General features: G+C 37.2%; 1 protein-coding gene across 1 annotated transcript in view; it reads left to right on the top strand.

Moving 5' to 3' along the window:
* Window positions 1-3,809: 3,809 nt before the first annotated feature.
* The window catches only part of OTOGL (otogelin like), a 93,972-nt gene continuing 71,482 nt past the window's right edge, over window positions 3,810-26,299 (top strand). Inside the window, exons 1-16 of the mRNA XM_053978312.1 lie at window positions 3,810-3,888; window positions 4,846-4,885; window positions 5,962-6,010; window positions 8,158-8,215; window positions 9,892-9,990; window positions 10,632-10,786; window positions 13,513-13,634; window positions 14,827-15,032; window positions 17,773-17,903; window positions 18,518-18,624; window positions 20,687-20,793; window positions 21,496-21,621; window positions 22,325-22,433; window positions 22,671-22,717; window positions 24,050-24,195; window positions 25,727-25,850. Coding sequence (XP_053834287.1) covers window positions 3,810-3,888; window positions 4,846-4,885; window positions 5,962-6,010; window positions 8,158-8,215; window positions 9,892-9,990; window positions 10,632-10,786; window positions 13,513-13,634; window positions 14,827-15,032; window positions 17,773-17,903; window positions 18,518-18,624; window positions 20,687-20,793; window positions 21,496-21,621; window positions 22,325-22,433; window positions 22,671-22,717; window positions 24,050-24,195; window positions 25,727-25,850 — 1,705 coding nt within the window. The remainder of the gene's footprint in view (window positions 3,889-4,845; window positions 4,886-5,961; window positions 6,011-8,157; window positions 8,216-9,891; window positions 9,991-10,631; window positions 10,787-13,512; window positions 13,635-14,826; window positions 15,033-17,772; window positions 17,904-18,517; window positions 18,625-20,686; window positions 20,794-21,495; window positions 21,622-22,324; window positions 22,434-22,670; window positions 22,718-24,049; window positions 24,196-25,726; window positions 25,851-26,299) is intronic.

Raw genomic sequence — 26,299 nt, 5'->3', positions numbered from 1 at the left:
ATCACCAATTCACATACCTGGGTTATTTGGTTTTACACAAAGCAAATGGGATACTCCATCTCAGATTCCTGTCTGGCAAGATGCATGGTCTGCTTTCCTCAGTCCCCCTTTCCAGCACTCTAAGCTCTTGGGCTGCTGAAAACTGCTACACTCATCCTCCTGGCTTGGTTTTCCAAGGAAAAGATGCGATGCAGAGCTAACTTTGAGTTTGATTGCTTGAATTCCTATGAGTTTTATGAAAACTTGGGTCTTGATGTTAATTAGCTTTAGCTGAGGGAAAATAGTCTCTAGTTGTTTGGCTGTGTGACTGAAAAGCAATGGCTGACTCATTGCTTAGGAGATGCTTCCTGGCCTGCCAGTTGGCACAGACATACCCTATGCTGTGGCTTGTCCAAAACTGATTCTTGTCTGGCTGTTAGATCTGTGGGATAGAGGGGAAAGGAGATGATGCAAGGTTGTGGTGGTGTGAAACTTAATGAGGCAGGGGGAGATGGAATACCTGATGCCAGTAACCTTAGAGGTAGATGTCACAGTTATGAGGAAGCCCTATTAATCTGTTTTTCTGCTCACAGAACAACTTGTAACAATTGGGGATTATTGTTTTGCTGTTCTTTTGTGGAAAGGCTGAAAATAAAACTTGCTTTGCTACTAATATATTCAGAGATGATATCTGCATGTCATTTCTTCAGCCAGAAGACTCTTAACATAATAAAAATGCTTTCTGAATGGAACTCTGATCCTATAAAAATGCCCTGTTAATCCTGCAGAGTGATGTCATTCCCACACACTTGCTTTCTAAAAATGAGAAATGTTTGTACAATTGGGCTGCTGTCTGCCTGGATGGCTGAAGATTTTTATTCTGAGAAGTTGCTTACTGATCACCCACTAGAGGGCTTAACTTCATTGGGGAACTGTAACTACTGTAAAGTCTGAAGGTGTTTGCAAAAATGTCTCCTTTCCTTCTGTCCTGAGTCTGCAGGGATGATAATCAAGCACTTGTCATTGAGCATCCACTCTGGCCAGAGAAACTCATCCCCAGAGAAATAGTAGAAGTTTGGTCTTCAAACCATTAGGAAGGTTCTTGAGCAGCTGGGGAAATGGTTCTCAGAAAAGAGGAAATGCCCCTCCTCTCTTATCATCCAGCTCTTTCATTAGTTTCACCAATGTTAATCCTTAGGAAGATCATCTGTGCACAACAAAATGCAGCCTCACTTGAATTCTTAATTGAAAATACCATGTTTTGTTAACAATGACAGTGGACCTCCTTTCAAACCAGGGTAAGCTTGTGCCCATGGCACAGAAGGCAGTTATTTCCTTATCCATTGTTTATTATCGTGATGAACATTGTGACCTGTTTATAAATTTAAGTCCTCTCAAACATTATTTTGGAAAATTTGGAGAATTTTTTTTTACTTCAATGTACAAATATGTTATCACTTAAATGTTTAAATCTTATTTTTTAAGAAAAAATCTGTAACTTAAAAATGTGGACAACAACTTTTAAAGTGTGGACAAGTGTGTTCTATACTGTGCTTGTTTTCTTACAAAAGTAATTATTTTCTGGTGCTTTTTTTCCCAAGTTTTTCAGAAGTGCCAGTCTGGGAGTATTCTAATACTTGTGTAGATAATACATGTTGTTGCCTTGATATAATTTGATTTGATTTTTTAATCTCTTTCTTAATATAGTCCTCTGAGGTACAGTTCAGAGTACTTGGTTGAATAATTATTTTTCCTTAGCTGCCATCCTTAATGCACTTGGGACTTTGCTGTTTCCTACCTTGCCTTGGGCTGAAATGTCTAAGCTTTATGAAGCTTATTGCTTTAACTCTTAAAAAGTTCCTTTACAGATAATAAGGCTTGGCCTATTTTTAAACATTAGAAGTTAAACAACTGTGAAATACTGCATATACCAACTTTGCTATAGAAAAATGGTTTAAAAAATCCCAAAACCAAACCAAACTCACATAAATGCTATTTTGGATAGCTTTTTTTTCCTGTTAAGCCAAAAGAGTTCATTTCTATTAATATTACATTAATTTAGTTGTGAAACTGCATATGAAGCATAGTGAGAAATACACTCTTGAGAAAGGGAGGAGTACCAGTTCAGATTTCTCAAAGGAGCTTGAGTTTTCAAGAGTTTCTAAACCAGACTTAGCTTGACAGTAAGATAACAGAGTGACTGGTAATGGAATTAGGAAGATGTAATGCTTGGTTTAATCTTGAGAGCAGTCTTGAAAGTCTATTTTCTATAAGTTCTCACATAAGAGTTAAAAGTCTGTGAGTGACTATATCAATGTTTCCATATGACCTAGGAATTAACTTTTTTTGCTTCTGTTTGTGGTGTGGAGTGCTTTTGGATAATACTGCAGGTGCAACTAAGCTGAGATATGCAGTCCAGCTGCAGACAAACAGCCAATCCATGAGAACAGACCATAGCTACTCCCGTAGAGGTAAAAATAAAGCAACAAACTCTCTTGAAATGCAGCTGTGGAAATGTCAGCTTCTCAGATCCAACAGTAATAAAAATAGTTCTTAAATACTCCACACAGGGTATGTAGTAGTGTTACACATTAGTTTCCAATAAGTAGCCTTGCGCCATCAGTGACGCCAAACCTTCACCAGTGCTGTTGGCTGCTCTATGGACACAGGGTTTTGCCCTTGTCTGTGCTTGCAGAGGTTGAGTTTTCATTTGCTTTCTCTTGTCCATATGGGGAACAGGAAAGAGAAAGGGCTGGAAGAAAGGATGGGAGAACTTTTTACCCAAGAGAGGCCATCAACTTCTGAATTTTATTTGGGTCCAACCACATTCTGTAGCATGCTCAGAGGGTCTCACAAAGCACCTCCTAGGAAGAATGGACAATAGGCAAAAGATAGGCTTTGCAAAAGAAAATGAGCAGCAACAATTTCAAGTAACATTATAAGTGTTTTTAAAGCTGTGCTTTTCGATAATTCTGTTTATATTATGGCAAAGCAGGGAAGAGATTTTTATTTTAAAACATGATAATTTTTAATTTTTGTAAAATTATGTTTTTATATTTTAATGAAAATTAGAAATTAAACCCTTTGGCCCTGTTGACTTCTTTCTCCTTTTTCCTAATGTGAAGTTTTCATAACATGATTTATTAAAACTAAAATATAATTATCCTCTGAGAAGCCTTCTTTTGTGCTATAAGCAAACTATACTCAGAAAGGCATCCAGAATATTCTTAAAAAGCCAGATATAGTATTTAAAAGAAGTTAATCTCTCTCCTTTCAGGACAGAGAAAAACATTAATATGTTAATATGTAAAACCATGTAGTTATAATTATACAGTGGTATTATTTCAGGATCTTGCAAAAAAATGTTGCTGTACTAAGGAGTAGAGAATAGCCCTCGGCTCAAGCCTCAATGCACACAAAGGTGTGTGACGACAGAAGGATCATTCAAACCACCATGACATGGCAACATTTCTGTCGTTGTCTGCTGTGTTATAAAGGGCCAATTCAATTCAACAGGGGAGTAATACTCGCAGGTCTGGTGGAAGTGTAACTAATACAGACTGTGCTGAGGAGCTACCATGCATTGCTAATGAGAGACATGCAGCCAGGAAGTTGTACGCAACACTCGCAAAGCTCCTGAAGCTGCATGTAGCTACCAAGCTTGATGTCTCCTGCTCTTTTCCTCTTTTACATTGCATTCTTTAAAATAATGAGTCCAATTATCTAACCTCTAAAGGATTTAAACACACTGTAGAAATACACAGTTGTAAGATGCCCTATAATCAAAGCCCTTAATTTGGATAAATTCCCTTTTTCCAACTTATACTGAAATGAACGTTGTAGGAAAGCTCAGTTTAATGATACCATGGAGTATATTCTTGCTTCATTCACTGCTATCGACTTTGCAAGGTAAGAATTTTATTCTATATTTTTGTAGTAATACTAATTTTTACAAACTTTTTCTAAGTATGTAAATATTACAGCTAGTTATTTTTCTATCATTTTTTTTGACCTCTGGAATTTGTAAATGTAATTTAAACATGTATATATCACCATTCTCTCTCACAGGAGTAGAAACTAAAATATAAATTTTTTTAAGAGTTTTTTACGTCTGAATTTGTTAGAAAACAATTATTTATGAACAAAGTCTAACTTTCTTGCCTTTCTTGCTATTATTGTCAGACGAGTAGCATTTAGTGGTTTTCAATGAGGTAAGATTTTATTTGAAGAGACTGCACCTGCAGTTTGTTTGAACATTTTTAGACTGCTAGGGTAAATAATTGCTCTTCTAGTTATAGAAATTGTCTTACTTTCGACATAATGTAACTGGATCTTATATATAGTTTCCTTGCTACAATTATAAAGATTTCTAATGTAATATTAAAAGGTTTTTTGTGGTTTTGTTTGATTCTGTTTATTTGCTGGCTTGTTTTAAGCATGGAATCTTTTAAAATTATTTACAATTCAGTCTTACAAGCAACAGTTAGAAAAGTATTTTAACTTTGGAGGTTTGATTCTGGAAAGCTCTGAGTACCTGTTCTGTTTTACCTGTTTACCTGTTCAATTTTTTTGTTTTGAGCCTCTAAAGAACTATGAACTCTTTTTACTTCTTTATGGTAGCGCATACCAGAACGACAGCCATGAAAACCTGCAGATAAAGACTGTGTGAGAGGACCAAGTTCTTAGGAAGGAGTGTATATAGTGCTACATTCCTTGGATACAGAGTTTGTACAAAGGTGCCGTGGAAAACTCAGGATTGTTAAACCATAAAATTCAAAAATGTTGTTTTAAACTTGACATTGCTTGCCAGGGGCAGAGTGATGCTGTAGAAAAAAATGTTTAACGTTGTGATTTTTTAATTGACAGGATCTTATTGCAAGCCTCCTCTTTTGAGAAGAACTTTGAGGTAAGTTTTTATTCCTTATTTGTCAAGTCCTACAAACAGAACAAGAATGAGCAAATGCAATGCAGTGCAGGTTAGAAAGTAAAATATAGCCTTGAATTCAACGTGTAAAATGTCATCTACATGTAGATTGGATGTAGAACACTTTCAGAATGTTTGCAGCTCTTTCCCAAGTATTTACGTAATGGGCATGGGTCCTCTGTTTGAAAAATGGAGGTCCTTATGAAAAATGATACTTCTATGATCTCGAGAAAGTTTAGAGGAATAATGGAATGAAAACAGCATGAGATCATGATTTCATGACTGGAGAAATACATTAAATGAGAATCCATCTACAGTTTTAAGTGCATGATAAAATCCTAGCTGCTATTTGAAGCACAGAGAAGTTAAGCGCTGTACAGCCTTAAAAAAAACATTTTCAATACTAATTTTCACATAGAAGCTGAAATCCAAACAAAACCCAAACTAGGCAATGTTCCTGATCCCATTGAATTAAATGGGATCAATGTCATCAATTTCAATGGAAGCATCAAGTTGGACTTAGCTTTGTGTGTCTTATAACTTCTAATATATCTAGCGGACACACAGGCATGTCAAATGATATGCTATCATGAAGTGTTGATAGAACTAAGTGCATTTTATAGTTTGATGCCTTTGTTTCTAAACTTAATCACAAATTAAAGTCGGTTCCAGCTGGAGAGTCATCTCTTGTTATCAAAAGCACCATCAGAGTATATTCAAGCAACACTCTGGGCAACTTGTAGCTGCTGACGTGCCGCATGAAGTAAATATGAAGCTGGTTTACAATTTTGTATCCTGTTGTGTAAGTCTGTTTTGCCTATTTATGTCTCCCCAAAGCTCCAGGTACCTCCCTGTCCAAGCAGAGATTGGAGTGCTGCCCAATTCTGTAAAATGAGAACTGACAAAAAAAAAAAATCACCTTTTTAAATGTTAACCCAAGAAAGACCTCTTTGATAAAGTGATGGTAATCAGAGAAAAACACTTCTCTCTGGGGACTTGCTTATTCAGGTTGCTCCAGGGACCTTTGATAATACAAGATCCTTTTTGTTTTCTTCCAGAACTGAGTCTAATGCAACTCAACAGAAAAGAGATCTTGTAACAGCCGAGGTAGGTTATACCTCCAAAAACAGGAGGGTGGGGAAACCCTCCTCCCTTTTCTGCTCTGGGCCTTTGCCATCCTTACAAATGACCCTTTGTGGGGAGATGGGGTGTGGTAACAGGAGGACAGTGAGGAGGAGCAGCTACTCCCCACCTGCTCACCCGACCTGAGCCATGGCCTAATGCCTTCATTCTCCCTCAGCAAAGCACCCAGTGGATGACTGACCCTGCCGAGCCGACTGACACACACCATGGGAGATAAACTCGGGGTGTCTCTGTCTGTTGTGGGGGTGAACAGGACCTGGAAAGCTGTTTGTGTTTGTGAGAGGCACAATGGCCATGCCACTGGCAAGGCTCCTTCCTGGACATGGCGCCCTGGCGGCTCCAGCCCAGCCCTGGTTCCCATCACCCTGGCCCCACACTGCCTCAGTGCTGCATCCTAGTAATGTTGTGCTGAAATTCAATTCTAAATGGAGGAATCTTGTTCCCCCACTTGTACACACTTGGGCTATGGAGCCCAGCCAAGGGTTATAACCCCTTTGAAGGGGGTAGGCAGGAAGCCAGAGGCAGTCCCTCCTCAGGGCGTTCCAGGGAGCTTGTGGCTGAACCAGAGGTGATTTTCTCCAAGATCTTTGAGATTTGTGTGCCGCTACAGAAGGCAGCTGGTGTGAAATGCTGCACTGAGGGAAATCGAGCCTCTGAGAGAAGCAGGACTGGAGGTGTCCTCAGAGGGCCCTCAGCAGGGAAGTGCTGTTGCACCAAGGACGTTCTGCAAAATGGCACAAAGGCCAAAAGCAGCTTTTGTAAGGCAGGTGGCTTGGAGTCACTATCAGAAAATATGGGAATGGGTCTTGTTGTGCAGGAAGGGAAGGGACCCTCTGCAGTTAGCAATGGACCATGGGCACCAGGAATAATTTTGGTGCAGGGGCCTTCCTGGTGATGCTTCAATGAAATCTATTTCAGGTTGATTTTAAACAGATTGTACTACTTGGAAGCATCCCACAACGTATTTCCATTTGGAAAAGGGAACTGTAAGAGGCGTTGGCAAGACTAACCCTAAAATGTTCCTTGCAGAGTGTTGTTTACTTGAGATCCATCAGTTCAAATTCAAGATGTGGAGAATGAGTGGAGTCAGGAGGGAAGAAAGAAATTAGCTCACAAGCAAAGACTAAAAAAATTTCTTAGTTGTGAAGCTGAAGGCTGGCACTTAAGTCTTTGGGGGTTGCAGAAATGTATCTGTTTTTTCATAGAACATCAGATAAGAAATAAATAACAAACAGAGGAAAGAAGAGCTATTTAAGCAAAAAGGACCAGATTTATAAAGGAAGGGACTTAAACTGGCCATGAATAAATTTAAGTAGGAAATATTTAAGTACTCAGCACTTCAATCCTGGTAAACTTTCCAGTCGGACTAGTGGGGGCAGAAGCCCCAGACTGCTTTCAGTCTGGAATGGGATCAGTTCTTGGAATGGAAAATGTGATATGATGAGCTGCAATAACAGAGTGCTGGGCCAGATGCAGGGCTTCCTCATAGTGTGAGGCTCCCTGTTCCTAAGCAGGAGGCAGACCAGTCAGATCTGCTTTCTCTTTTGTTTGGGATGAACCAAAATGCAGTTCTGAAGGATGTCAAGGAGAACACAAAATTCATTGCAGCTAGACTGGCCATAATGGGATGATCTGGGCACAGCATGGAGTATGAGTCAGGGGAGTGGAAGCAATAGAGGGAGCTCTTCAACTATGAGCATTTGAGTGAAGTGAAGTGAAGTGAAGTGAAGTGAAGTGAAGTGAAGTGAAGTGAAGTGAAGTTAAAAAGGGAGGTTGCACTCTCTCCCCTTCCTTTTCCTTCCAAATGTAAATGCAAAACTTCCCACGTGGAATCTTGGTGATTCACTGGAGGGCATAGATGAGAAGCCAGTAGTGATCTCATATAGCAGCTGTATCCTTCCTCAATCTCCTCAAAAGCCACTGTCCTTCTATTTCCCAGGCTACTAATCCCTCCAGCAGCACCTATGACTGTGCCACGCACTGGCTGAGATGCAAATTGCTCTTCTGTATTTAAAGTTCCAACCCAGTGTTTGAGTGCAAGGCCTCAGGCTTTTATCAATTAATTTGTAAACCACAAACACTCTGATTTTGCTTTTATGTTTCTCTGACAGGTTCAATCTGCCTCTTGGTTGCACCATCATGGGGCCCTGATGCGGAGTCCACCAGGAGGTCAGTGCTGAAAATGCTGCCTTCCTTCCCTGTGTTACCATGGGCTGTGGGAACCCTCTTCTTCATGCCTCTACAAAACTCTGTCCTGTCTCATTTTCTCATTTTATCCGTGTTAAATATTAAAAAAAACAAAATCTGTTAAAATGGTACTTTCAAAATAAGGCTTTACAACCAAATCTGAACAGCTAAGGAAGCCAATCTTTTGAGATTTTGAGGTTTTTTTTAAAGCTTAGTTCTATTACAATTTTTAATTTCTGCCACTTTTTTTCTGGCCTTGTCAGAGTATGTAGCTGTATCAGAGAGGCTTATAACTGGTTGTGCAAAGGGAAAGGAGTACTCAGGCCATTGCCTGAGCAGCATGAAGCTGCTTCTGTAAGGATTTAAGCATTGGACAAATATGTAAAGCAAGCTCAAGTTTCCAAAATTGTTTTACAGGAAAGTTCACTGTACAACTTTGATTGGAATGTTGGTATCCTTCTTGGAAAATGCCTAGGCAGGTGCCTTCTTTTGCATTTTTCTATGTAAATGAATATATGCAATTTTACAGCTCAAAATTCTAAAAACAGCAAAAGATTTTCCCATTAGTGCTGTTATAGAAACAATAGTTTTTGCTTTGTTGGTATTTTCAGAGTATCTATGTATATTTGGAAAGCAGTTCTTAAATGGAAAAAATTCAAAGCTAAGCATGGAAAGGAATTTTCACAATGACAGATGATATTCCTAACCACTGGTAGCTTCTGTGTCCCCTTTACTGTAAAGGTCCCAGTTTTTTTCCCATTTAATGTTGCTAGCAGCTTTGCTGTGCCTCACTGAGAGTGGAAAGGCCTGTTTATTTTATTTACTTGCTGCATTTTGTGATGCTTTTTTAATCTCCATCAGCAACAGTGGAAGCTTTTGTTGCTGCTGTTTTAATCCTACTCCAAGAAGGCAAGCAACTATCTGCAAAAACTAGTGAAGTTTTGCTTTGGGACTAGCTTTCTTCTCCACTTTTGGGGAATGATGATTTAGACCCACCTCAATGAATGATCAGTAAATGACAAGGAGGTCATAGACCTCAGACCAAACAGACTATAAAACTGTTTAATGCTTTTGGAAAAAATTACTAATTTAACATAAAACAAGCCATTCCCATGGAATCTAAAGTCTCTGACTCCAGTCACCTCTGAAGCAGAAATAACCTTTTAGCTGACTTTTTTTTAGAATGTGAGGAAGGTTGTTTAGGACTGGTTTTGACTCTAAAATATATATTCTGGTCTGTTCATAAACTGAATGTACCCTTTGCAGTAATGTTTAGGAGGAAGAAGCTGAATATATGTATAAATTATGCTGAATTTAGTGAATTAGAATGATCTGTGCCCTGTATATTTTGAGATCAGCAGGACTGGGATTTGATTTCTTTACATGGGAACTTGACCTTTTGTTTGCTTGGAGGAGGTTGACCTTTTGCTCCTTTGTTAGTTTATAAGTCTCAAACCAAATGAGAAACTTGCTTCTCTTTTAACTAAGGAACACAAAGGATTAAATTAAGCATATGTTAAAAAATTGAGATAGTTGTTGATTAATTTTCTCAGCTAATATAGCAGCTCATTATTTAACAATAAGAAGATTTAACTGGGATCTCTCAACCTCTTTGCAAGATACTGTATCTACTAAAAGGCTGGAATGCTTCCTTGCAGGTTCATGTCCTCAGGAGTGCCTTAATGGAGCAGCCTGCACAGAGGCAGGTGACTGTGACTGTCAGTTATTTCAGGCTCAAGGAAGCAGGTGCCAAATTGGTAAGTTTTTTGGGCCAAAATAGTTTAGTGTCAGCTTTCAGGGAGATTTAGGAAACAGATTTTGAAAAAAATACTGATACCAGCATATTTGTGATTCTTCTGTAACAGAACTCTAATTTGGCCAGTAGTTAGGATGATTAAAATGATATGCATTAGGGACGTACAGAAAGCAATATCAGAAATGCCTACATTTTAGCACTTGGGCTGTAATGATACATAGATACTGTAACAGATAGACCACAGTTTAGTATACCAGTAGCCAGACAGCTTTTTTTTTTCTTTAAAGTTAGATGAAAAACCAAGAACCACTGCATTTCTTTTAACAAGCAGTGGCTTTTTGCAAATTAAATTACCTACTATTTAAATACACTAGTTTCTGGAATCTGCTGTGTGTAGGGATCAACAAGAATTGTCTTCCAGGATGTGCAGAATATCAAAATCCCTTGCCTCTACTTGTAATTAAAATGTCTCAACTGAAGCAAATAAAAAAAACTTAACGATGATTGCACATGACTAAAACTGCAGACTTAAGACTAAAAAAGAGTGCTGACTTTATTTAAAGCTGAAGGTGTAAGTTTATCTTTTGTACTTGCTAATTTTTGATGACCATGCTTCTTGTAAACTCAATGTGTTCTCTCCAGTACCTAACACTGGTAAGGACCGAGATGGGATTTGCAAATCATGGGGACAGTATAATTTTGAAACATTTGATGGCATCTACTACTACTTCCCAGGGAATTGCTCCTATATATTTACAAAAGACTGCAGTACTCTGGAACCTCAGTACACTGTTTGGGTAAGTATGTGTAAGTATGTAAACATACTCTAGAAATAAGTATGTAAGTAAACATAAAAGTAAATAAGTAAGTAAGTATAGTAAGTAGATAATAAGTAAGTAAAATAAGTAGAAAGACAATAAATGTACCAAACAGGGCATTAATTACTTATAAATATAATTTTTATTTCCACAGTTTTATTAAATATAAAACTGTGGAAATGTGGAAAACATGTGGAAAAGCCTAAACCTACATGCAGTAACTCAAAATACTAATGAAATTATGATCGAAAAAGTCAGTATATTAAAAATAGTATTTCTTTATCCTCTGATCCTTAATAGGATATCTGCTCTCTCCCTTCTGGGAGCAAAACTGGATTCTTAAACAAGACCCCACAAACTTCAATAAACTTCAGCTATCAGGCTGTTGAGTTGCTGAGTAAGTGCAAGCAGCTATTACTTGCCTAATAGTGAGGAAAACAAATGTGCTAGGCCCTAATTCACAGCTATTGGCATGCTATGAGGATCTGTCTCCTTGGCCAATGGGATCTGCTCCCCATCCCCTCTAGGGATTTGCATTCTAATTCTAGATTACCTCTATGTCATGCAGAGAAGATTAACTGCTCAAAAGCTTTCAACTTGACGTATGTATGGAAGGCACTCTTTTTAGTAATTTCTTCAAATTGCTGAGTATCCATGGTTAATGACTGTAGATCAGGGAGATTCAAACCTATACCCTCTTTGAAGAGGGATGCCCTATTTGTCAGGCTGGTGGTTACTGTGGGGAGATGATACAAGATCATTCTATTACCTTATTCACAATGGTTGGGATTTGGTGTTGATTGGGCAGGGAAGAAGTGACAAGAGGAGTCTCATTTTGAGCCTGTGTGCGTACAGTGGTATGAGGGCAGATCTAGATGCTGATTGCTACTCTGAGGACTGGTTTTCATTTATAAACAGATGACCTCTTCTTCCCTCAGATAACAGCACTTAGTAAAGACAAATCTACCATTAAAACTGCTGTTTCTACCTACTCAAGTTACAGAGAGATGCTGTTACACCTGCCTTTCACAATTTCATTTTAATTATTTGGATTCTATATGCAGCTGTGACCTCTTAAAGGTTTTCAGAAAGTGCTGTAGCAAAGTCCAAGATTATATTAAAATCTGGAATCATTTTGCCAGTGGATTCCAGTGGCTCTGGAAAGGGAGAAGGTTCTATTCAATTGTTAGAACAAATGTCATGTCTTACTGAAAACTGAAAATGTTTACTCAGCAAAGTCATAAGTAATGTGAGATTGTAGACAGACTGGGCAATGGAGAGACAAAAACCTTGCCAAATCCTAACATTATAATCCTTCTGGCTTTAATAATCCACCCCTCAAGAGGAGAAGAAAACGTAAGAATTATTTTGATTTTCCTTTATTGTGTTTCTGTCTTGGGATGGGTTCTGTCATGGGATGGTAGAAGCCATTTGCCAGGACTAATAACTTTTATGTTGTCTTTAATTATGATTATCTTTATACATGTAAAAGCTCCTAATGCTTTTCCTGACCTAGTTTATTTCGCCCAAAGAAACAGTACTGGTTTTTACTTTCAGATTTAGTGTCAGTCAAGGAAGACTAATTCAAGTGTTCATGAGCACTGAATGTGTTTAGTCACAGATACTTTCTTCAAAACAGTTACATTTACACCCTCCATCACTCTGTTGGTAAAATGTTCCCAATTACAAGTTTATTTAGCTTAATAGTACTGTCAAGTAAACTGGTAATGAAATTCCCATCCTTCTCAGACAATGATGACATACCGAGTCATATTTGAGCTATCTAAACTCTGTCTATATTTTAATCTGGGTAATGATAGGCATCTAAGATTCAAAACACATTCCCCTCTCTCTTCAGTGGTGTTGAAAATAAGCTCATGGACTTTTGAAGCACATTTGGACATCCTACAGGTTTGGGTGGCTCATTCCCCCTGAGATTAATGAAAACTGTAAGTTTTGCTCAAGCACAAAACCACAGTTTTCAAGTCCTGAGAGTACTGTATTCGAGCAAGATAAGTTGATATGTGACTAAGACAATGCCCTGGCTCATATGTATAATGGAGAGAAGCACACTTCAGGAAAGTCTACCTTTCTCCATTAGCAGGGCTGGAAAGACAGTGCAAATCAGATTTTAATAGATCCATGTAACTTAGATGCCTGCTATAATCTGTGGAAGAACTTCGAAATCTCAAGAAATCCTGAGTGGTTCAGGAGGGCATGCTGTAGTTCAGCTAGTACCAGTCTCAGCTGGCAGGGAGAGTGCTGCTGTTACACTAAGATTCTGTATGGTTTGTAATCCTGTTTTATAGATCAGATCCCTAGAAACACAGAAGTAAGGGTGTTTCTTCAGTGCAAGTAACAAGCTCCTACTTTGGCCTCTATAAGTTAGCTCACTACAGTGTCTCTGAAGTTTGTCAGTGTAAAATACCTGACTCCTTTATCCAGTATTTAGACCACTGGCCTGTCATGCTATGCACTATTAAACAGTTGCTGTATTTCTCAGTAGTATTGTGTAGTGTGAACTTTGAGTTTTGCATATCTTTGTAATTGTGACTTTGCAATACTATAGGTATTTATTTTTAAAGCTATTTCAGTAACTAGAGCATAAAAATGTAAAACATCGTATATGAATTTAATAAAAAGGGTGCAAAATTATTGAGGACAAGAATTTATTCTTATTGAGTGTCTATTTTTTTCCCTCAAAGGTTCATAACAGTCCTTATTGTTATGGTTCAGTATATACTTGTCATAGGTCTATCAGCTTATTTTTTTCAAACCAAGAAGAAATAATGATTTCAGGACATGAAGTAAGAAAAAATGGAATCAGGTAAGTGTTCTAATGGTGAGTTTTAACACTTTATTGCAAAAAAATAATGCGGAGTTCAGGAAACTGATGATTCTTGCACAATCCAGATAAAAGAAATTGATCTGTACCTTTATTGATCCCTTGCTGTTCTGTATTGGGGTTGATAGTGGTCTAGTGTAAGCAGCTGTGAGAAGTACTGACGTAACACACAAGTGAGGATAGAATGCACTCCCTGCATTTACTGTATTCAACTTCTCAGCTGTAGCCTAACAATTATTCATTCCTTCTTTTTACAGACAAAGTCTGTGTCAGGCGGTCCCAGCTAATCCCTGGTGCATACTGATAGCATTTTGAACAAGGCCATCATTATTTATTCTTGGTAGCTATAGCTAATATAAGACATGATCTTCTAGATGAGTCTGAACTGTTTAAAACAAAGATCTAAAGAAGGCAAGCCCCTTTTGGGGCAAAAATTTGCCCCAGAAATTTGCCCCTTTGGGGCAAAAATTCCACAAAATATCTTTGTGATACATCAAACCTCCAAATTTACCTTTTTTTTTTTGTAAGTAAAAATATGTGCCTAAGGCTATCATAAGTATATTTTACTGGTTGATAAAGAACGGAAATTTTAAGAAAGTTGTTGAGGTGCTTTTGCCATCCCCTTTATAATGCCTTTAGTATCTGAGAACGGTAGCTACAGTGATACTGTTCAACCCAACAGAAGCAACTTTGCAAGACTAGGATTAGATCTGTGTCTATTATTGCCCAGTGGTCTTTCACCAAAGGAGGAAGAGTTCCAACTTTTTTTGTCAGTGGTGTTTTCTGTACTGCAAGTTCCTCCTTTTGCTGATGTCTAACCCAGTGATGACCCAGTGCCCAGAGGGCTGCTGGTGGTCTCCTTGCCCAATGCAGCATGCTCGTGTACTCAAGTATTCCTCAATGTGGTATGCCAGGCTTTGAAAGCAAAGATGCATTATTCTTTCAAGCGTATAATTGGTACAACTGATAGGTGTATTACAGCAGAAAGCACTCATTCTTGATGGTTGATATAGAGAAGTAAACATGAGATAGTAAAAACATGATGAAGAATTTAATGAAGTGACTGTGTACACTCAGGAACAAGTGTTTGTTGAGTTAAAAGGGGATGTTTTATGTGGTATTTTTCTAGCATGAACCTCATATGAGATCTTTGATGTAGACTATATTTTTCCAGGTTAATATTGCCTCAGACAGTTGGAAATGCTTTCATTGAGAGACTGGCTGACTATATTCTGGTGAAGACTACCTTTGGTTTTTCTCTTGCTTGGGATGGAAACTCTGGTATTTATATTAAGCTGACAGAAGATCATAAGGGAAAGCCTTGTGGCCTTTGTGGAAATTTTAATGGCAATAAATATGATGACCTGATACTTCAAAATAGTAAGTAAATAGCTTACCCTTACTTTGTGTGAACAATTTCCATGTTCACTTTAAATAAAATGCTATATAAATATAATGCTGTAAAAAGGCAGTCCTGTTTCAATTATTTCAGTAAAATAGTGTATCTGCTCTACTTTTACTTCTCCTCATCATTAAAGATGCAAAGGGAAAAGGTCCTAGTTCAAGAAAGTATTTATATGTGCATTTAAACCTCTTGCTCAGCAAAACACTTGGGGTATGTTTACCCTAGCTGATGAAAATGCCTTCAAACAATGAATACATAAACAAATGTTTTATGTTTTTCTCTGTGTTTAAAGATGGAGGGAGGAGCACCATGTCGAGTCATTCTTTTATAGCAGCATCATAAAAATCCTAGTTGAAATAAGTAAATTTCCAAGCTGTTTCCTGGGAGTTCCTTGTATCTCCTTGTTGGTATGGTGGACTATGGACCTCTGACTACCCTCTAGAATGAGGAGCTGCTTTGTGCTGTGTCTGAGGCAGAGATGAGTTTTTAAACTTGTATTCTCTAGCCTAGGTAGGGAATACTCCATGGGGACTTTTGTCCTACTTGAAACTAATGTGGAAAAAAAAAAAAAAGAGCAAGAACAAGCTTGAAAATATGAGGATTTTTCTCACTCTCTTATACAAACAAAATAAGATTATCTTACTGTTGCCATTAACTGCTGAGAGAATCAAGTCCCATGGCTCTGCACGTTCTTAAGTCACAAAAGGTATCCCACAGTAACTTTTCCCCCTTTTTTTATGGTTGGTAGTCGAGTTTTTAAACTTGGGAAGGAATGCTCACTGTATGTATCTTTGCAGAGTTCTTAAAAATCTGCTCAAGTATACATTTTTCATACCTTTTCTGCCAAGAGAGCAGTAAGTTCTGTGCAGTAACTTCTGCACACCAGAGTACAGTATAACCATATAACACTAATAACCATAGTTATTAGTCCGCTGATGTGTAATAATAGAGAAAAATAATATTTGGAGGAAATAATGAATTCACATGGTCTCTAAAATTCAGTAATTTCAGTATCTTTAGATGTATTATCTATTATAAAAGATTTCCAGCTCATATTTGTCTTCATTTTCAGAACAAAATTTTTTCACCATATTCATTTCATCAAGCATTTTTCTTTATCAGAAATGATAGCATTATTACAGTGTACAACTGAGAGCCAAATGAATTACTTTAATCTTGAACCAGTTGTATAACATGGTACCTTGACTCTGCAAATACAAAGCATGAAATTCTGAGATCTTCACAAGAATAGATTGCTAATTCAGATCTCTTCCAAGCTGCAACATTTTTCTGAGAATTTCTAAACCTTATCAATCATTTGATAAGATGATGTAATGATTTCTCTCTCCCAGCTAAAATACTTCCCTGAGTAGTGTAAAGGTAGCTCTTACATCTATCCTGAGTCTACCAGAGTCCAAACGCTCATCACCTGTAATGCTTAAATAAATAAGCTGCTGAGAGGCATATAATATGCCATTTCAAAGTACAGTTTGAAAACAAACCTGTTTTCTATTTCCCTATCTTCACCTTTAATGCCATCTTTATATTGATTTAATATTCAAGAATGTATCTGTGTATATAGAATTGTTTCGAGGATAATGATTTTATTTTGTGGCATTTTTTTAAAGACTTAGAAGTTTTTTTCAAGCCATGTCAAAATGTACATGAAGTATTTTTAATGTTTTTGTAAAAGCAGAGTTATATCAACAGGTTCACCTCTAGATTAAGCCCCAGCCTTTTATGGTTGGGAAGGGTTTTCTGCATAAAGAACTACTCTGTCAGAGAGGAAGAAATATTCCCTCACTCTTAAGTCAAACAAACTCATGGTTAGGATCTTATAGTCATTTATTTGTGGAGATCCAAGTATATATATCTCATTAGTGTGCTTTGTGGCTTTCCACATTGCAGTGTCCAACTTTGTACCTCTTGTGCTAGAAGTTAGATTAAGTCTTCTACAGTGCAGCTCTGTGAAACAAAAACCCTCAAGCTAATTTAATTTCAATATCTTGTCTCCTAGCGATGTGTGGATCTAGATAACAATAGCACAGACAGTTACTGCCAGGTTCTTCAAAGTGGAGGCAATATACCCTTTTTAACCTAATTAAGAATGTAGAGAAAATGCAATATTTAGTTCTTGCTGCAAGTATACAGGAATTTTGTGTCTGTTTTTTTTACTGCCAAACTTCTTGTATGTTCGTGTATCTAAGCCTGTTGTCATGACTTCCAGTTATGAATCTTGTTCATTAATTCTTCTGTGCTCATGCTGTGAGGAGAGCTGGGCATCTTGTGTGTGTGTGTTGTAGGGATTTTCTGCAATAAGGGAAAAGGAGGGAGATAATAGCACTAACTGACCTTTGTGAAACATGATGAAAGACTTAAATTGCTTCAAAGAAATGTATTTTTCTTAAGTATTCAATGCCTTACACTTGTCATTATTTGTATATTTGTTATGAAATTATCAGTGATTGCACTTAAAATAACCCAAGCCAACACCTTGGCATGTGTTTTTTTCAATATTTTTATTTAAATGTAGTATAAAATTCAACCCGAAATAAAAAAAAAAGAAAGATATTACTTTTCTTTCTGACTTGTACTTGGAAATCATCGGTAATTGTGGTAATGAACACATTGAAAAATTACTAAAATTTTCAAAGCTGTCTTATGTGTTTGTGTTGACAATTTCTTTATTGCTGGTCTCCTAATGTTTTTATGCAGTGGGTGAATATACAGAAGACATTGCTGAATTTGCAAATAGCTGGGCTGTGCAAGCCTCAGATGATATAGTTTGTGTCCCTACTCCCTCAGATTTTTCCAGTCCTTGCTCAGCCAATGCAGAATCCACTGAGGTAAATAAATAATATTTTTTTGAATGTACATAGATACATGCATATGTATACATGTATTTTCTTAATCTTTCCTGCCTACTGATGGTAGAAGAATCTAACAACATACACAATGTTGAGGCTTTGGGAAAGATTTGGATCAGGGCTGTTGCTAGGGAGTGCCTGAAGTTCTTCATATATTTAGCTTAAAAGTACAAAGGCTCAGATTGGATGTGCCAAGTGTCACCAGTCTGCTGGCAGAGCTCTTCATTACAGCATTAAACTTGGGTTCAGTTTCCAGTTCTGGCATCTTGCACCTCATTATTTTAGTGATTGTGAAATAACTGCAGAAATAGTTGCAGGTCAGCTACTGTATTGACACAAAATGCTTCTCTTTGTCATTTCACACTTTTTCATCCCAGGTGGTTTAGGACCAGCATGCAGTCAAGCAGGCCTAGGCACAGAGGAAAAATTTTAGGAATAATGAAAGAGATATAATAGCTAATTGAGACAGTAACATGCTCAAATTTTAATGGGGATATAAAGGACTTTAGACTAGGGAAACAACGCTAAAGAGAATGATGCCTGTTCAGAAAGTACTGACTAACTTCCATTTACTGATTCTCCTTAATGCACAGGACATATTCTTCAAGTGCCAAATATTCCTACAGTTTCCTTTTCTCAGCTGTCATGAAAGTATAGATCCGTATTCTTATATTTCAAGCTGTATGAATGATCTTTGCAGGTAAGTACTGAATTCTTGTGTATTTAATCTTGACACATGAAATGAATGCTCAGTCTTTTGTGTGGGATCAGAATGAAAGAACATTGAGGGAATTTGGGAAGAACCAAGATCAAAATGAAAGAAATGGGGTTTCTCAGGGGGTGATTTGTGTGGGAACAAAGGAATCAGCCTGACAAGGGGATATTTTGATTGCTAAGGGCTTACATAGATTCAGGGAAACACTAGACAAGTAAGTGTAAGGTAAATTCATGAAAAATCACTCATGACAAAAGATGAGTTGCTAATCACAAAAATCCCATGAAACTTTTATCTGGAGGCCCAGAAACAGAACTATGTGGAGATGATACTAGGAAGAAATTTCAACAATACTGGAGAGCTGGGCCATTTGTCAGACACAGCTGGACTGGTTTTTTATGAGTAACCACTATCATTCAAATTAGTAGAATTTTTACAAAATGGTGCCATTTACTTAAATTCAGAGCTGCCAAAAGAAATTCAACTAATTTGCTTTGATGGGAGTCACACCCCCCCAGCTGCTGGCATTGTAGGCAACCTGGTATCCTGATTAATTCTAGTCATTCAAGTTAAAATTGTACTCCAGTAATTGAAGAGATAATTGGGCAATGTACCACTTTCTTTTTAGTAAGGTTTTCAAATGAAGAAGCAATAGTCAGAAATAGGAGGATTTTTTCCAGAGTATATAATTCTCAGAGTATCACCAGTTTAATCAAATGCACACAGAAAGGATCACAAGACTAAACATAAGGATCCCTCAATATAATCCATTACAACTTGTTAGTTCCACTTCTGATGGACGTTTAGTTTTCTGATTTATCACAGAGTCAAGGTAGAAGAATTTCTGTTTGTAGGCAAACACTCAGTTGCTCAGAAAAGAGATGAGTTGCCTGTGTATGGTCTCTGTGTAACTCAGGAATTTACTGTGACTTTGGAAGAATAATGAAAGCCATTTTTTTCAAGTAGGATGTTGAATCAGTGCTGTGGTGTTAAGGAGGGTTGGATTTTTTGTGAACATCTGATGTGTGTTTATGTGAATTTTGTGACTGCTAAAAACCTTGAAGTTTCTAGGTCTCAGAAATTCATTAATTTAGGCTTATTTTGTTTATAAAAGAGACCTCTCTTCTTGTGGCTTAGTGTCAGTTTATGAAGGTTTTTTGTGTGGCCATAGTATAGTCCAAGTATTCATTCTATTAAAACCCATTTAATTGGATTAGATAAGGAGAGTTGGAGAGACTCTGATCACTGTAACAAAGAGTGTAGTGGTGTTTGATTTGATAATAGATGTGTTGAAAGCAGAATATAAACACAATACAACATATTCTTTAGATGATTAATTTTGGAAGCGTAGTCCTCTCTGCTAAGAGGCAAACTCAGTTGATCTGTCATAAACATGCTTATAATATCAATGTCATGTTATGACTAGTTTATTTTGGCATCAAATTTTCCACAGCAAATGTGAGTTGTTAGACTTTCACAGTAACAAAAGTTTGGTGGTATTTCACCATATGTGGCTTACATCTGAATAAAATTTGAACTTGCCTAAATATTAATGAATGTCTTTTTACTTGATTCCAGTAAAAATGCACTGTACAGCTTCTTCTGTATAGACTAAGGCAGAAATCTTGTCTTTGTCCAAGGCTGTGCTGTAAATCAGTGGATAATACTTCTGACTCTGAGAACTTCAGCACAAGGTCAGGAGTCCACTAATAGGGTTCTGAGATGGGGATCTTGAGACTGTTGAGTTGTCCATTGTCTTTAAGAAAAGGTCCTGTTTCTCTTTCACTTCAAGCAGGTCTTTTTAAAAATAATAGATTAGTGGTTTTATTCATTGTTGTAACATTAAAATGAAATAACTCTTTGTGAGATCAAATGATAAAACCACAATAAGTATATTCAGTATAGCTCATTCCTTTTTATATTTTCCCTGTGTGCCTTTATGACAGAGGTGTCAACTATGCGTGAAATATCCTGTGCTGTGTCACATGGCAGAAATTTTTAGATGGGATTTGTATTCCTTGATTATTCTCTTATTTTATCATTTCAGAGTGGATGATGATGAAACATACTGCAGGGCAGTGACAGAGTACGCTAGAGCATGTTCTCACGCTGGGTCCCCGGTGCGGGACTGGAGGGATGACTTTCCAGCCTGTAGTAAGACTCTTCAATAAAGCATACTACATGACCTTTGAGATATCCATGTATTCAGTTTGAATATTCCATCTTGACAACATTTTTCCTTGTAGAACTCAAACCTGATACTCAAGCTGATCAGCCAGTTTCACTCTTGCTGGCAAACAATGAAGTCAAAAACTTGCTTGAGGAATGTTTTAATTCCATTGTGCTATGATTTAGATCCATACAAATTTCATGTTTCTGTGGATTTCTTGAAACATTATGTGTGCTAATCATATTCTAGGACAAAGAGCAAACATCTGTGGAGATTTGCTGTTGCTCTTTATCCCAGAAGACCTCTCAGCCTCTACTGGCCCTAGAACAGAATTAATGTAGTTAATCCAGCTCCTTCTTGTTATCACTACCACCCATCAATTGCAGCTCATTCTCATGCACAGGGCTTAGAACTGGCTGAGATATGAGCACATTCACAGAATGTCACAGATGATATAACTTATGAGAGGGATGCTATAAGGATTTGCTAAAGAAAGACTTAAACATGGACAAGAGCTTCACCATAGTTCATCAGTTAAGACTCTTCCAAACATCCACTTTACTTGATCTGATTACCTATCTATACTAGAAGAGCTGGACAATGTTTATTTGACAAAAATGGATTTTCTAGCATGGAAAGAGAAATTGCACTAATGTTCAGTATACCATGTTTTTTTTTTTTTTTAGCTGAGAAGTGTGAAGACACCTTTGTTCACCGTGACTGTATCAGTTGTTGTCCACCAACTTGCACATATGAAAAGGATTGTCTTGGCAGCAATCTACACTGTTTAGATGGCTGTTACTGTCCAGATGGTAAATACTGTCAATGTTATTTCAAAAAATATGTGTAAAACTAATATTCAAGACCTATAATGATGTCTAAATATACTGTGGTTAAAGTTAATGCCTGAAAATTATAAATGTTATAAATTCTGCCCTAGATGTTATTGTCCCTGTGATTCTGCCCTTTATTGTGTGATAAACATTTATCTAAAATATGAAGGTGTCTCAGCATGCAATATCAGTTAAAATCTGGAACTGTTACTAGTGCTTCCTACAATAAGATATTGCACAGATTTAGTCTACTTTATTTGAATTATTAAAAAATCTATAGAATTTTTGCTTAAACAGAATGGGTCATGATCTGTACAAGAACCCAAAGTTTCTGAAACCTGTATGGGACAAAAATTATTGACTGGACTAGGAACCATCCTAGTTCTAGACAGACTAAAGATAGTGAGATTTCAGAATCTTTTCAATTTTGAGTCTGTACGGTTTTACATGCTTAAGGCAAACATTTTTCATAAAGCAACGATTCAGAGTGACAACTTGTTATTAAGGAGCTGAGCTCTGGGCTTTCTGCACTCGTTGGACAAATGTTTTTGCAGGTCTTTATTTAAGACTGATAACATCACCTCCTGGGAGATTGGAATGTTTGAGTCACATGGGGAAAGAGCAGTGATCTGGGGTTTGTTAATTTTTTTTGTATCTCATTAATTAACTTGTTTCCCAACAGGTCTCATTATGGAAAATGGAACTTGTATCTCTTTGTCGAATTGTCCTTGTGTTTATCATGGAACTGCTTTCCCTGTAGGCTCAAAAATTGAACAAGAATGTAGCAACTGGTATGTGAAAGCCTGTGTGTTTCATCTCTCTAGGACTACTGTCCATAGTTAGTTTAACTTAGTCACACTTAAATTTTAAATAATAGTTACTGATTATGTTTTACAGTCTGAGGCCTGTGTATCATTAAAATATACAGGGTATTCTGTGTGAATTCAAGGCATATTAATTAACTCAAATCTACTTATTTTGCTAACGATCAGAACATTATTACTCTGTTTTGTGATTTTCCTTTTTAGTATTTGTGTTGGTGGCATTTGGAACTGCACTGATCATGATTGTCCAGGTATTTGTATTTCATTACTCTTTTCTCACTTCATAACAAAAATTATAAATTTTTCTAAAGACAACAGAAACCATATATGATCCAAGGCTTTTGGCTGCCAGTTTAGAAAGAAAGATTAAGCAAGTGGATATTGACAGTAGCTGTGGGCCAGCTGTTATTTCCCTGATCATACTCATCCTGCTTTTTCTCACATGCTTGTCCTACCTCTGTGCTACGTCCACATGTTGTTTTCTATCTCTTGTTTATGCTTAGTATTATTTTTACTGCCTGTGCAGTACCTAGGCCAGGTATAAGGATCTCCTCACTTTCAGGTGCAACTTTATTGTAAGTAATAAGAAAACCATCATTCTGATCATGTGGGCTGGATTTTCTTTCTTGTCATAGCAGTTCATGTTTGAATAATCTAAAGATAGCATGTCTCTGTAATGAGTTACATAGAGGAACATGCAGCAGGCAGGTGGTAAAACTCCCTTCATAGTTCTCTACCTCAGACAAAGTTATATTATGAAGCTTGTGAAAGATTTTTTTTTTACAAATTAAGGAACCTCTTTGAATGAGGTAATAAGGCTTAACAGTTGCTAAGCAAGGCTTGAGAGTGTGGATCTGTAATGTAAAACAATTTCTATTGAGAAGCACTCTCTATGTCTTGTGTGTGTTGTATGTGCATGTGGGGGGTTCATTACGACTACTTTGGCCTGGTACTAGGGACAGAGTTGCTGTTAGTAGTGGGAGCAGGTTAGATGTGCTCCAGGAGAGCATCTCCTGCAGCCAAAATGGAACTAGTTTGTGTGCTCTGATGCTCTTCCATGGTGTGAATGAAAGTGTGGTAAGTGGGGATAAACTGGAGACTTGCTTCAGCAGTGCATTCCTGATTTGAACTGGAAAAAACCCCAAAAATGTGTGCCCTGATGACACCTGCATCCCCTTTATACCTGTGCTAACAAGCAGTTCCATAATACCTGGAAGGATGGAGAAAGAGGCTTGTCCTCTTTCATACTGAGTCATGGGAAAAATTGACAATAAGATTCTAGGATACTTCTGAATTGTAGTAAAGAGAAAAGTCTTTTGTATTTTAGTCATAGGCATCTGACCTAGTTAGAACCAAAAGATGCTGCACATGGATGTGTTCTTTATGAGATGATATATACTGGAAATATATGTTTCTAGCATAATTTGTTTCTAAATGCCATTATTGTTAGCTAAATTAAAGTTAGCCTGGGTTGCATACTTAGAAATCAGGAGAAAGTTTCATTATTTTCCTCTCTTACATGATTTGCAGAATAATGATACATTGTTACGTAAGTGAACATTCTTTATACTCTTTCTCTCAAGCTGAGTGCTCCATCACAAGCAGCTCTCATTTCACAACATTTGATGGACGTCATTTTACCTTTCTTGGGATTTGCCAGTACATTTTGGTAAAAGGCACTGGAAAAAACAAATTCACAATCACTTTACAAAAAGCACCTTGTGGACAGGTAAGCCACATTTGTTTTAAATGTTGAAACAATCAGGTCCATCCATATTTCAGACAATCTTCTGTAAGTTCTACTGTAAACTACTAGGTAATGTTAAATAGACAATATGAACTGAAACCATCTTACAGCTTTTTTTTGGTAATTATTTGTGTTGCTACATGTTACACTGCCCTTTGTAAAAGCTATTGCAACTTCAGAAAGATCAAGTCTAAAGAGTTACTCATTTATGCATATTAAAGTTGTGTACACACCTTTAGTTATGGTGCCAACAGATGTCAGGTTTTGGAAAAGCTGTGTTTGGCAGAACTGTAGGTTTAATGCATCACTATTTAGGCAAGAATTTTTTTTTGGTAGCTTTAATTTGATATGTTACAACATATTTAATTTATTGGAACAATGCCTTTTAGAAAACCATTTATGAGACTGTTTGAAAATATTCTGGCAGATATTCAACAACAGGCTTTAGGAATGAAGGTGCTTATAAAGAGTACTTACCTGTGAGAGTGGATTTAATGATGCTGTTAGGCTCTCAGGAGAAGGAGCCTTAAGACTGTGACTCACAACTGACCATGTGCTGAGGACAGGACTGTCTGAACACCTCAGCAAGGAGCAATGCCCTTTCAAAAGCTTGATTATGAACTGGTGCCTCTCTGCCTTTCTTGTAAGCACCTCCTTCTCCTGCACAGGTGTTGAGACAGCTGTTTCTGCATTTCAGGTGGTCTCAATCATGAAATGTTTGGTTAGGTAGCCACTGAAAAATAAGGTTGCCACTGGTAATAACCCTTTGTAGAACTCTAGGCACCTTGAAAAGTTTCTCGATGAAAAGAGAGGGGTCCCTGGGGAGCATAAGATGCTTGGTTTCAGCTAATTCTGTGTTGGCTTTTGTCCTGCGTTTAGGTTCATAAATTCTGCCTGGATTGTGTCCTCTAGTAACAGAATTGCACACTAAAACGATGCGTGTGACATGGTTTATAGGTCACAATTTTTCAATAGTCAGATATTTATAAATTATTGTAATATCATACTGGACAATTTATGTCCTTTTTGTCTGTAATCAGAGATTGTCACTATATTTTATGTGTGCCAAAGTTTCTTTTTCCTGCATTGCTGCATTTGTGCTCTGATTGCAGCAGCTTGATTTAGATCAGGTCAGACTCTTGCTTTACCAATGGCTAACCCATCACTGAGCAGTACCCAAGATGGCCGTGCAAATATGGAATTTTCAACCCAGTATCAGTACCTGGGGACCTCTGTCCACTTGCTATAATACTGCCATAATAGCTAAAATGCATTCTCCTAGCATATGAAGATTATGCATAAGCAATGTTTTACGATGTTGTATATGCAATTTTGAGCGCCTTGTTTAATGCTTTGAGTGATAATTTACAACTGATTTACCTGTTGACAGTTCTGATATTTCCTTTCTATATGTTTTACCCCCCCCCCCCCCGCCCCCATTTGTTTGGTCTGTTTTCCATGGTAATATTAATGTCATTGCCTCTTTGTGATGGTGAAACTTGTTCCTACTTAGAGCTTTGACCACGCCTGCATTGAGTCTATAACACTGGTTCTTGAAGATGATGTGAGGAAACAAGTAACTCTCACAAGATATGGTCAAATCCAAACTGTCCCTAACCAAGTTTTTAACCTCAATGGTAAGAAGTACATGAAGAAGAATATTACCAGAGTTCACATTCTGTCTCTTATATGCTCCAAAACTTTTTAATAATATCAATCTATGAAAAAGGAATTTCTTCAAACATAACTTATAAAGGCATACAATAACTTACTTCTTAGAACATTAGTAACAATTATAGAAATTTACTTTTATCATCTGTAAAACAGTTCTTCATTATGGCTTCATTTCTTTGCATTTCTTATCTTACAGAGTACCTAGAAATTCCACTAATTTTGTTTGTGTTTAGGGGGAGAGAGGTAAGAAAAAGAAAGGAGGTGAAGAGACCTTGATGCTAAGGTCTAGCTTGTTTAAAGCTTTTTAGACTAAATAGAATGCAAAAGAATCCATGTACTCCATGGGATTTATATTGATTTCACTGCTGACTTATGTTGTGATTTCAGACAGGTTACTTCACGGTTTTGGAAA

The sequence above is a fragment of the Vidua macroura genome, chromosome 5, assembly GCF_024509145.1.
Source record: "Vidua macroura isolate BioBank_ID:100142 chromosome 5, ASM2450914v1, whole genome shotgun sequence".
Lineage (NCBI taxonomy): Eukaryota > Metazoa > Chordata > Aves > Passeriformes > Viduidae > Vidua > Vidua macroura.
This window is presented reverse-complemented; position numbering and strand designations above follow the sequence as displayed.